The sequence below is a fragment of the Varroa destructor genome, unplaced genomic scaffold, assembly GCF_002443255.2.
Source record: "Varroa destructor unplaced genomic scaffold, Vdes_3.0 BEIS01000001.1, whole genome shotgun sequence".
NCBI lineage: Eukaryota > Metazoa > Arthropoda > Arachnida > Mesostigmata > Varroidae > Varroa > Varroa destructor.
In genome coordinates, this window is record NW_019211454.1 from 7,745,280 (window position 1) to 7,758,435 (window position 13,156).

The 13,156-nt window shown below is 40.0% G+C and overlaps 1 protein-coding gene across 18 annotated transcripts in view; it reads right to left on the reverse strand.

Moving 5' to 3' along the window:
- The window catches only part of LOC111246818 (uncharacterized), a 55,411-nt gene extending 47,472 nt beyond the window's left edge, over positions 1-7,939 (reverse strand). For 11 of the 18 annotated variants that reach the window (XR_015318840.1, XR_015318844.1, XR_002671814.2 and 8 more), the window contains exon 1: positions 7,669-7,939. Coding sequence is in view for 5 of the 18 variants with exons in the window: in XM_086977100.1 (XP_086833226.1) it covers positions 7,669-7,679 (11 nt within the window). In the remaining 13 variants the exon portion in view is untranslated. Of the gene's footprint in view, positions 1-5,645; positions 6,301-7,625 lie in introns of all 18 variants that reach the window. The other 7 variants (XR_015318836.1, XR_015318837.1, XM_086977099.1 and 4 more) reach the window with 4 other exon arrangements.
- Positions 7,940-13,156: the final 5,217 nt, after the last annotated feature.

The window sequence follows — 13,156 nt, forward strand, 5'->3', positions numbered from 1 at the left end:
ATATATAGAACCCGTAATTGTTATGCCTTATTGCAAAGGTTGCTTATACAGCAAAGAAACAACAAGAAAACGGAACTCTAGCCTAAATCCTAACCAGGCCTTGTGGTGACAGTGACTTCTCGCCGTCTCGAACTCCATTGCGTTCCATTAACGCCGAGTGCACCGTCTTACTACATAACGGATTATTTAAAGAAAACGGTCATTGACAACGACTTTAGTTGACAGGCTTGTACTAACGGAGGCTTGTGTGCAGGTCAAATTATAAAAAAAAAAAAGAAAAAAGAGCCAACGCATGGTTTTGAATGGAAAATTATTATAATAAGAGCCTAGCTTCGGTTTCAGTCATACGTTTCTATTCTAATTAGCTCCCGCTCTGCATAAAAAGGCCAGATATCGACGACTGTAACTGTGTGCGTATGTCCGTAAAGTGCCCTGTTGCTAGTAGGACTAGACCGCTGGTTTGAAAAGTGAGTCACACCCAAAACTTCAAAAGACTCGTTATACGACACCACATAAAACGTACGAGATCGATGCGAAACGTATTTGAGTGTGAATAAAAGTAATTTAGGTGATGACTATCTGATAGAGAACCCTTCGTCAAACCAATCGCCTACAGGGAAAAAAACAGTTGCCGTAGGACGACAAGCAACGAACGAGTTATCGCGGATTAGAATTAGACACGCTGGTTTCTGTGATATGATATTGTGTAATTGTAAGTGACCCGAAGAAGATGTTTTTCAATTTTCAACTCTAATCGTTATCGTAATTTATTTAACGTGTTATCAGTACCTAAGTTAGGGCGATGCCAGCAAAAGCTTGCGACATGCTACGAAACAAGAATATATCACATACGAAGTATGCAGTGCACCACAGATGGAAGTACCAGTGTTATTCGTGATTATGGGTCGGCTTAGCAACGTAACTACGACTGGCAGTGTCATTTGTAAGTTAGTTCTGTGCTTGAAGTAACCCGGAGCTGATATAGTAAAGTCTGGAAAGACATTGGGCTGTAAAAGAAATTCATACGCAAACAACAATGCTGCTATTTTATTTAATTTATCTGCAGTTACATATGCAGTATACATATATAGATTTATGCCACACGGATGTAAATGACTTGAATTGAGAAGAAACTTTCTTTTGTGTGTGTGTCTATATATACATATATATATATATGTATATATATATATACATATATATGTATAGATATATGTATATACAAGGAGCAATCATTCATTGAGATGTACTTCAGTAGTTCAATAAAGCCAAGACAGGTGAACGTGTTCACGCTTGAAAATTTTGGCAAGAAAATCGAAATTGCTAGCCTTTTCATTGGGTTGACGTCCGCAGCTCAGAAACCACTATGGGTTGCTTTAGTCAGCACTTAGTTACCAGTGCCCTTATGACAGTCCATATTCACGACGTTCCTCCGTTAGCCTAAATGTTCCCATAAAAACATCTAGCGCTAAATGTTTCGACCGTGTCAAACAAGCAATATGCATATTTCTCTACCCTGCATAAGATCAGGAAGCTGCATGGTGGTCTAGGTCTTAAATTAATCTATTTTTAAACCAGTTGACAAAGCAGATATAAGGGCCATTTATAAATAAACTCTAAATTTATCGTTGCCAACTTTGAAAAGTCAACTCATGCGCAATGTCATTATCTGAATCGCTAATCTAAGGCGGGCTTTGTGGATTCATATCAACTAAACATAGCGACAACATAATAGGAGAAAACTGACCGCGAACTGTCTCAGTATTGTTTATCTAGCCTATATGCATAGCCTATCTGACTGACTGGCAAAGTAATTGTTTGATAAAAAAAAATATGAACATAGGTAATTCATACCGCCCTTATGATTCCTAAATGATTAACTGCGGATGTCAGCATCGTCAGGAAATCAGATAGTCTGTGATATACTGCTTGTCTTACATAAAGTAGCAGGAACATACGAATGTGGTAATGTTTCACGGCCTGTTACGATCCACAACGACTGGAAACAAATTATCAGTATATTATAATAGTTCGAATAAAAGTTTCATGGGCCACTGCGTTCCCTTTGCTTGCAACCTAATGCCAATCCTTTAATTTTAATACTATCAAGCTTTCTGAATTTTTAGGTTGTCACGAGTCAAAATTCACCTTACTGGACTTTTACCTTGAGCAAATTGCAAAAGAGGAATCTACGTGAAATGGCTAATTAATGGCTTTTTTGTGTCGTATGGAACACGTTGCGTTGAAAAATAAGCACCACGTTCTTCTACCGGAGTTTCGCTTCTCTAAAAACCATATTTTGAAAGGCTATAGAAGTAACTTAGTTTGCAAACGTCAGTACATTCAACTATATATTGTATGAAAACCCCATAGATATTTGAGACAAGTGCTGCACTATTGGAAAACACTAAATAGAAGTACAATTCAGCTAAGTGATAATTCGTATATTGTACATGTCGAATGATGAACATAAGTCACGGTACTTACGCACTTCTTACCAATTTCACATATATACAGCTCGCCTCATTTTGTCGAAAATGACCGAATTCTGGAGAACTTATTTTATTAAAAGAGCTTTTAAAAAATATGTTAGTACAGTTATTTATTATCCGCAACACCGGCATGTGTTAAGCAAACTTTGGCCCATGCAGGCCCTTCCTCATCTACGTGTACGGGGTACGCAAACAGATATCCCCACCCTGGGGCTATGTTCCTCTGGTTAGCCAACCGACTCTCGACCGATACCGAACTAATCGAACTTGTTCTTCTAACCAGTCCGCTTCGTTCTCTACTTGCCTAGGTAACCGAGTACGCAACACATCGCCATAATTAGGACACGACAGGCTTTACAGACTATAAGAATATTTAGGCATTGCCGAGTGCCTTGCGTGCAATACTCGTTGTTCGCGAATAATACATCTCTTTTGGAACAACCTCTCAATGGTTAGCCATTGCTTTCTTTCCCTCTCGCGTTCTTTAGCGCCCCCTCATCGAAGAATTTTATGTAACGAGCTCACGGATAAATACGATAATAGTCTGTAGCCACATAGCGAGCAACAACAGAACAGCCAGTGGTAAATTTCGCGCTATTTTTAAACATACGCATATGAAGAGACGTCCAAATGCCTACCTTTTCGTAAACTTCGTTAGATACACATAAGCTGGGGCCACCACTTCACCTAAAAAACACGTTATAGTAATGAAACAGAATACTTTTATAAGTATTCTGTTGTGTACGCTAGCGATCTCAGAACTCTTTTTGGAAGAATGAAGCCTTTGACAGGTTTTTTTTTGAGCGCATAAATCGAGCATGATGATCAGGTGCGCTAGTTTTTTTCTCGCTAAACGGCGCAAACGTACTACGAACTTGACTCAAACAACTTTAACGCATCTTTTCTCATCGCTTACGTTTTCTAGGCAGTTTTCTAGAGAATACATCGCACGTTTACTAGGCAGATTACGAAACAGTGGAATATTAGTTTTTTTATAGCCCACCACGAAAGTTGGCGAAAATAAAACAGTCTATTACATGTAAACAATCTAGTTGTTTTAGCACTAGACAGTTACCTAAAGACGTACAATTAACGCATACCAATTCACCATATTCTTCTCCTAGCTTCAATTCGTATGAAAGGCGAACGTTCTACGCCAGTTTATTAGCTATACGCAGCTTGCAACGGGAAACCATCCGCTGCAGACGGTCAAACCGTCCGAAGTCATTTGGATATGACCTTTGGGATTTAGTTGGTCTTCATTCATCTCGTCTCTAGCCATCTCGTCGAGTAAAATCGGCATACAACGTGTCGCCTAGTGCTCTACAATACAACAGTTTCGAGCATTGTCTCTTGCCTATCAGATCAGATCGTTCATAGAGAACGCACACCCAGGCTCATTGCAACCACTACCACCCTTCGAAGAAGACCTTCATTTCTGCGTGAAACATTTGAACCCAAAGGCACTTAAGTTTATCAAGCAATCATTTTAGTAAGTGAAAAAAACGCCTATCGTGCCACTTGACGACGCATCGACATTACTATCGTTCTGAGACACTAGGCGTGGCAAAAAATCGAAATCCATTAACTGTCGACCTTTGTCTTGACTGCACGGACGAAAATTCTGAGCTACTTGTGCGCATAGGTCGTAATAGACGTCGTGGCTCCCTGCCGTTATAAGATATTTAGGCTGATGAAAGTGTTGAAGATACGGAGAAAGACAATAACGCCTCAAATGTTGGCCAATATATAATGATATGCTTGTGGTACAAATCATAGATGAAATGACAGAAAACTATAACTGGAAAAGATATTCGACAATATACAAAGCGTTGTATAGGTGACTGATAAAAGCCTTCCATCTGATTCATAATTTTACATGTAAGATCATTTTCTTTACACCAAACACATACACCTTAACTTAAACTAAGACCTTTACCCACGGGATACAATGAGGATGAGCTACCGTTCGCTACAAAAACAGTTTTTAAAAAAATTTCCTATGCAACCCCCTCCGTACTATTAATAGTATTTACTGCAAGCACATACGCCGTGACAAGTTGGCAAAGATAACGGGATCACCGTGTTGTCCAGAGGAACCGAAGTTACCGTAAATGACAATAATTCAGTTTTTCCGGCTGCAACAATTCGTTCGATCGCCTAGTTTATCTGAGATGTCTGTCACACGACTTTTTGTTATTATCGTTATTTTGGCTCGCACTCACATTTATTGCCAACATGCCTTCATGTCTACGTTTACGCCCTGCACAGCGTGCCTGTGCATTAGCATCGAAGCTTCAATCTTTTTTTTTCGTTTTCATTTTTCGGTTAAATTTTAGGTGTGGAGGCAGACCAATCATCAAAACGTTCTCCTTCATAACGCTCAGTTGCATTGTCGTAGGCATACCCTCGATTTTGCTGTCATGTAAGAAAAAAAATGTTACCAAAAAATTTCTAGCATTTCCGAATCGTTTAAAAGCCTCGATGCGAGAGACAAAGAGGGAAAAAAGGAAAATAAGAAAACTACAGAAAAACGGCAAAAAAAGACGAAGTCAAGAAAAGATATCGGTTCTCGTTGATTCAATGCACAGGCAAAAAACACATTAGAAACTATCGCAGGCAACAACACGCGGGGCAATAACGCCGAGGTAGAACGACTGTTTTGGTATGTGCGCGTATCGTAAGACGTATCGTAAACGATGGTTTGATTGCTGGTTTACCCATTTCGGGCGACATCAAGCGACAAAAAATGATAGAATTAAGAGAGCCGTAAGTTTAACGGTTCGCATAGCATTATAAGTGCTCGAACAATGATAACGATCATTATTATAAAAACTGTTTGATCACTCATTCCCGTGACCATCGTGCTGGGATAAAAATTGCAGTGACATACCCGAGCAAATCTGCGTGCACACTATTCAAATATTGCCGCTCAAAAATAAAAAATTCAATCGAATTAAAAATGAGCTAGTGAATCAGAAGCGTCGCATTTCATACCGCAGAACTATCAAACTAGTAGCCTGTACTCCGGTAGCTCATTCCACTTTATTGGTTACCAAGCGCAGATCCGCTACAGGGTTTGACGTTCGGCAATCGATTCACCTTCAACTTCTGCCTTAATATTCCTCATTCACTTCCGTCGCACTTGCAACGCACCTGGGCTGGTCAAGTGACGGGACTACTTGCAGCCCCAGTTCCTTTTCCAGTGGGGTTCTGCCCTTGCCTTTATTCGATTTTTCCTGCGGATCCTTCCTACTTCTACGGTCCGCCCAGTGCGAGCCAGACTGTGTCATGATAATTATAGTTATCTCGCCGGCGGTTTGCCGGTATCGATCATAGGCTGCGTGAGTCTGCACCGTCTTTATTGCTGCTGCGTCAGCCAGGTTGTCCCGGCCAATCAGAGCGTGCTTATTTGAAAAGAAGGCATATTATTTAGTTTGAACAGCAGCACAGCTAACTATATTGGGCAGCTGCTTTCAACTTCAACAAAACTTATGAGCCAACGTCACGGAACAGTGCGTCAGGTAGAGCGGAAAAGGAGTGCCAGCAACGTTAGGTCGTCGCTGCTGCAGGTTCTTAGGTTAGCTTGTATGGAGGAAGGGAGAATAAAGAAACTAGTAAGACGAAAATATCGACAAACTCTCCATGGATCCTCGAACGGTGCTATGGTGTGGTTTGATGTTTGGGGTATTCGGATTCTCAGATCACGCGAACACCATCGCCAATACTTGTATCCTTTAAGAAACGAAAGCTCTGGAGTCGGCTTTGCACTGCTTGATCGTTTTTAAGTATCTATGGAGTATCTAAGAACCTAAAAGGAACAGAAAGCAAAAAGTGAATGGACATCTTTGTAAAACAAACCTTCTGCCAAATATTATAAGAAACAGCGTTTGGTGCACTACCTAAATTTCTTCGCATCTTACAGGCACCATACAAGGTTTGCGCTCCTTGCGACGCTAATCATTTTTATATAGTCCCAATGAAACGCTTTCGTCTTCGATTGTCGTAAACGTGCGTATTACGAAAAAGTCTAATATAAATATTGATCGGCACCATTAACCACTGCATAACCGTGAACGAGCAGAATTTACAAAATATTCCGATATCTCAGGGGTGGTGGCACTTAGCGAGATGAGAAATTTATGATTTGATTCAACTGATTGTCGCATAAGGCGTAAGCGTTCGTGCGCTCCTTTTCGTGATGGATTTGTTGCCTCAAATTAATTACTTCAAAATGCACTGAAACTAAATTAACTATTTATTAAACTGGCAGATTTTGTTAGAGCAAAAGTGGCGCAAGAAACCTTGTTGTTAGTTAGAAGAGGTTGTTGTTAGTTTTTTTTCGGTCTCAACGCCGTCCAATCTGATTCGCCGAGCTTTCTCTTTCGACGTGCATTTTGTCCCGTGGTCGTATCGACTGATTCAATTCGCCTCTCGGCTAGCTCTTCGACGCTTCTTTGCTAGGCCATCCATGTTTTTCGATGCCCAACAAACACAAGTAGGACAAGGAACACTTACGAAAGGAAATCATCTCATCAAATCCAACACACCGCAGCAATTGCTATACGAGTGTCGATATCTTCAACAAGGTTCCGGCTAGGAAGCGTTAAAATAAACTTTGCTGCGATTCTAAATGTGGAACAATAAAGGCAAATATACTTTATATTATAACGATTGATGTTTCGTTTTTTTCGCAGCACCTCATGAGGCTTAAGCTTACGTTGCTATTAACCTTCGCGAAGTCATTTGTAATTCACGCGAAAACTGAACTGAAACCAACAGCGCTAAGGGACAAAATGGGCCAAAATGGCTAAACTGACTTAGTGACTGTGTCCAGTCGTGTAATAGGCCACCGTCTGTCAATGATAATACTGAAAATTGTGTAGAACTTTATTATTAATAATAGTTAGTTCTGACCCGAAAAGAGCAAATGATTCTGCCTACTCAGATCAATGTTTAAATCACCTGAAGATACATTCGAGACAAAATGCACACCACTGGAAGACTTTCTGCTGAAATACTAAATGATTTCAGCAATATGGGTCGAGGGAGATGTACGAAACCTAATGGTACACAATAGATAGACACAACTGCATTTGGCATTACGCAAGAACATCCTGTTCACGTGAAACATACACGATGTGACTAGCTGCTGCTGTTGTTGTTCTTGTCGACCTACCGAAGACTCATCGTCGCATAAATTCGACAGTTCCAAACTGCAGATGTTTCTACTATGTGTCATACGCACTGTGACAATAATACTGCGGTCCCATATCTTCCGTATCATCGACCAATGAAACGCAGCCGCCAGGTCCGTTGATCACTTCCTACTCGACGTATTCGAATGCCCCTGAAAACGCGCTTCTAACAAAATTATTTCGTCGTCACTGTCAAATAGCGGGATTGACAAGGCGGCGAACTCACACTGCTACGGTACTTCTACTACGCACCGTAGCAGCACTATTGACAGCCAAGGCAGCCGATAAAGCCTACGCGGGAATATTCAAACGCGATACCTAGATCCGTCTTGAGGCATAGGGCGACATTTGAAATGCTGCGAGATCTTCAGGATTCCCAAACTTTACGATCGTGGCATATCTTTCCGTGTCGTTAAAGTTGAAAAGAAATGTCTATATGCAAACTGTGTTAGAAGCCGTTCAGTCAAAAAAATAGAGCACGAGCTTTAATGAAACGAGGAAGTTCGATTACGAGTTGAAGTTGCGATTAATCTGGAGCTGGATGCGATAATATGTTAAAAGGACAGAATAGCAAGATAACCAAATCATAATAGGCCAATCTGGGTATTTCTAATAAACTATTTATCAAATTGTTCTTGTTCATTTTCAATTATAATGGCCTAAATTAATTAAATTATATTATGGCCTCATAAAAGAGGATTAGTAAATTTTAAATAATTGTTACGAAGTTAAGTTAAGGGATTTTACTGTAATTAATTTTCTGTGAACGCTGCAGGTTCGCTGCCTCTAGCTTGTCTACTGATTTACCTAGTAGATGATCTAATGTTATGCTGAGTAGAATATATTTTATTAATTCAATAATCCGTTTAATGGCGTTTGAATCGTACGGTCGACTTTTGGTATGTGTATATCTGCCGCCAGACAGCATCTCTTGAACCAAATGATGCTTTTGTTTAACCAAATTTCTACGTTTCGAGTTTTACCTTCGACCTCGCCGTTAGGCAGATTGATGGCTCTCAGTCATCACGAAACGAATGCCGAGATTCGAACCCAGACCACAATGTATGCCTAACACGTTAGCAATCAATAGCGTTACCTACCAAGCTATTACGAAGGTCAAATCCGCTCCAGCCAAAATGCTTGGCGATAAGCTATGTACTGACGATTTAGCTTCATATAAGTAATTTATCTTCGATGCGCGATTAAAGTGGGAAAATAGGCCTAGCTCATCACTCCGACGACCTAAACGATATTGGACAGTCTACAAAGCTTCTTTCACGTTGGTGACTTCCTCATTACCATGCTTTGTTGCTAGGCGTAGGATATTGTCACGAAAACACGAGCATGGATTAGAAACAAATAATTAAGCAGGGGTCGCTCTAAAAAGGTTTACTGCATATGGTAAAAACAACAATATTAATATTGGGTTGTCGAAACAGTATTGACCGTTTTTTTGCTGGATGGCTTGTACCACTCGGGTAATATGAGCAACGTGGAGTCGGCGTTGGCGCCATTTGAAAGCTTAAACCTAATAATAGTAGACGTGCTAAATTGTCAAGATGCCTTTAGTTAGCCTTAAGATAGAACGTGGCTGTGAAGATCAGTGAAATATCTGAACAAATCTCTATGTTTTACAATTTTATTGAAATAAGGAAACAAATGCAGCCAAAGACAATTATGGCTAAGATGTGTTATCGGTTGACGGTGGCCGAAATATGTTCCTATTCGTATAATAATTTATCCAATTCTATTTCCATTTACGAAATTTTACACAAACGCAACAAAATCAGAAATAACAATAGTACACGACAAGGACACGACAATAATAGAAAAAAGCTAATAATGATCACAGCTTTAAACTAAAATCCTCTCTCGAGCGTTTTGCCTCTCACCCTATGCTTTTGCAGTGCATTACCTGGTGGTGTTTGGATTTCAGAGAAAGCAGAATTGAACCCTTCAAATGTATACATGCACAGTATGCGCCAATAAGACAATTATTCCTTTACAAACCAGCACGGTAGGTTAGGCGTATTTATTTTTCCATTCCCATGGTACTTGATTATCATTAAGTTGCTATTTAAAAGTTTATGTTTAACTTTCTTGCTGTTAGATTCTCTGCTGCAAATTATGTATGTCGAAGATTGTAATTGCACATTACAAATTAATTTTCCTTTGAAAGAAATCTCTTCAGGATCGATACCGCCAGCCATTATCCAAAATTCTTACTTGAGAGCTATTTATTTCGGTTGCAAAATGATAGAAGACATGTTGAAGGATTTCCTGAGTTCGATGGTCCTCGGATTGCAATTAATCTTTGACATCTCACCAGTTTGATGCGTACATCAGAACACTTTTCTTCTTACACGTATCGGATCGGGTAGATCCCTTATGAGCCTACAAGGGAACAATGCGACCGCAGTTTCGCATTCACCATACTTGTGCGAGGAAAACATCTTTAGGCTCTAAGGTTTGTCCTGAGACAAGACTATACTAGCAGAAAGCACTTTTTTTTGTTAAACAGATATTTGGTATAGATCGAAGCATTATTGACAGTATCTTGTTGGTCGTTCGTTATGTTATTACTTGCTTTTTCTTCCATGCACACCTACTGGCCTGGTCACAGCTTGATCGCATAAAGTATGATATTTTATCAGTTGTTTTTTTGTCATTGCAAGTATCGTACAGATTAATCATGATTATACGTTGAGTCCCAACCACTTTTTTGTCCAAGATCTACCTAGATACTACATTTAGTATAATTATACAAAGTTGTAGAGGAAATATACAGTATTTTTGAATTACACAGGTCCGACGCAAGTGGTGAGAACATTTTTGCTATCGGGCCAGCGTGTAAGAATCAAACCAAAAGTTTAAGTCTGTTTTCCACCGTTTGAAGTTGAGAACGGACTAAATAGTGAGGTTTTGGGCGAGGCATTTGATGTCTGAACGATATCCTCATTCATACGTATCGAAGTACTTTGACTGGTACGTTTAACAGAGGGAAAACTCGCTAGCGACTGCTTCTCAAAAAATTAAGTTACGATAGTCGAGATACCCCATATCAACAGCATAATCAAGCTATTTATGTTGTCATCTATGTGCATCGAACATTTTGATGATTCCGGCAATTCTGCCATCGTTCGAGCGATGTGTGCCTCGAGCAAGCTAATAAACTTGATAAAGGCAAAAAAGTATGCAGGACCAGTCTGATCAATTTCAACTATAGTAGTTCTTTTTCTCAAGGCTTTTACCCATGAGAACGGAATCCAGTTATCATCAAATAAAATGACATAATTTTGCTTCGCCCCGAAGCGTATCTAGCACAGCGTTTTGGGTAACTATTGATAGTTTCAAGGTCGTCAAACTGTGCAACTGGGATTCAGGAAAACGAAATTTTGGTGTAAACCATTATAGATAGAACAGCAGATACTGTTGATACATATTCATGCAAGAAGTGAGTCCGGAAGCCTGTGGTTAAAGCCTCAGTGGAATTGGAAAGCGCGCCCTATCGAGGAACGAATTTTAATGCAACGCGATATCCTTTAACAGGACTTTTCAATGCGGGGACTAACGCCGCATGAGCCATCGAATCGCTTTATCGCTTGCCCCTCGCGACCGCTCTTCGTCTGTCCGACCTTAAAATAGTTCCCATCGTAACGTGTGGAACACCCGTCATTGAAGAAGATTTTACAGAAGATCTTACAGTGGAGAATTTCGAACAATTAAATCGCATCAAGGCCTCCTCCCAAAAGATGATGTTGGACACGAATTCGCCGCTCGTAGCGCACTCGCCATGGTTATTTAAGGATCTACGTCCTTGCTTTGAGCTCCCAGCTACGGATCTTTAAGACCAACCATAAGAACGAGGAAATTCGGGAAGATTGACGGGGATTTCTTTATTTCAAGCGTTGCGACAAGAAAAAATGAGTGCAAACAATAGAACCAGCTAAACATAGTCGTTGTCACCCGCTTTGCCGCGCATAAGTCCTTCCATGGACTCCGCTGAAAACCAGGTTTTAATGAGCCTAATCATGCGTGCGTGCGATTTAGATGCGGAGCAAGTACCGATAGATATAACGCCGTTCCTTGGCCCCCGCTACCATCATTAGGGTATCTTGCTAAATCTTTCTAGTTAGTTCTATAAGTCCAACGAGATTCGTATAATTCCTCTGACGGGAAGCATTTTTCAATATACTCACTCCCCTTGATATCATATACTAAGATACGTCCTATTTATATAATAATATTATAAAATTTTTGACTCCCATCAGCAGAGATTAATAAATAATATCTAAATGGTATTTCAATACGATGGAAAGAGATATCATCGTATTCTAAGAGACGCGCGTATTCACTTACCTTTCTTTTTATACAATTAGACGCTTTTCGGTAATTTGTTTTAACCTTTAAAAAGCTTTAACCTTGACAAAGCCTTTGAAATTTTTGAGAAACGAAAAAATACATATTCCTTTTGATGTTACCTGTATACATTTAATGAATCTTTTATCAAGATGTGACTACCTTGTATCTGTTACCCACCAGCTAAGATAACAATTCTAATAAAGAATATTACAGTTCACTACCGTTCAATGTGTAGAGCAGTCATTTACGTGTATATAACATTAGAGCCATTATAACAACTTGTTCAACTTACCTTCAGGGTCTCAGATCCATGCAGTGCCATTGGTACTATACTGGCGCTGTATGACTGTTTCTTGGAAATTACACGGTGATATATTTTTTTAATATTTTCGGTTCACAACCTCGTTCTGCAGCAACCCTCGGCCATGTAGAACTGGCCTTGTATCGTTATGAATAAAAGCAGCAGATGATCGAAGTTGGGGGTTGTGTAGAAGTGCATACATGATCACCTCGTTCGTCCTTTACGTTGAGCGTTGCGCCAATACGGTCTAGTGCAGACATCTGCTTACGTACGGCTCGTAGCTATAATGTCCACAGGAGCGACGAACGTCAAACGTGGGATAAATTAACTACTGGGCAGATCCTGTCAATATCTATTATTATTCTAATGAGCTGCATATTATATATATAATAAATATGCTTTCGTGTTGTGCCATATAAATTTCGATGTACATACATGATTTCTACATTCAGATGGACGACTTCTATATATATGCCTACTAAGCTAAAAGCCTCCTGATAATTGAAGAGTCCTTATCTTATATCTAACTCATCAGACCGAATAACTAACAACCGATAGGAAGAAACATAGCATATACTACGTCGCATCGGGGCCGACACTCCGTAATGTAGGCCTACTTTTCGCCAATTTCGGCGGGGGACTGGACTGGGCCCAGTTATGCTGCAAGGATGCCTCCTGAATCACCTCCGTAGCAATATCTCATGATTTGAATTCGGAGTATAATTCAATACGTAGGGACTAGACGCTGAGGGTCAGCCGCGCTTTATAGACTATTTCACTTGACATCAGCAGACTTAAATAAACGA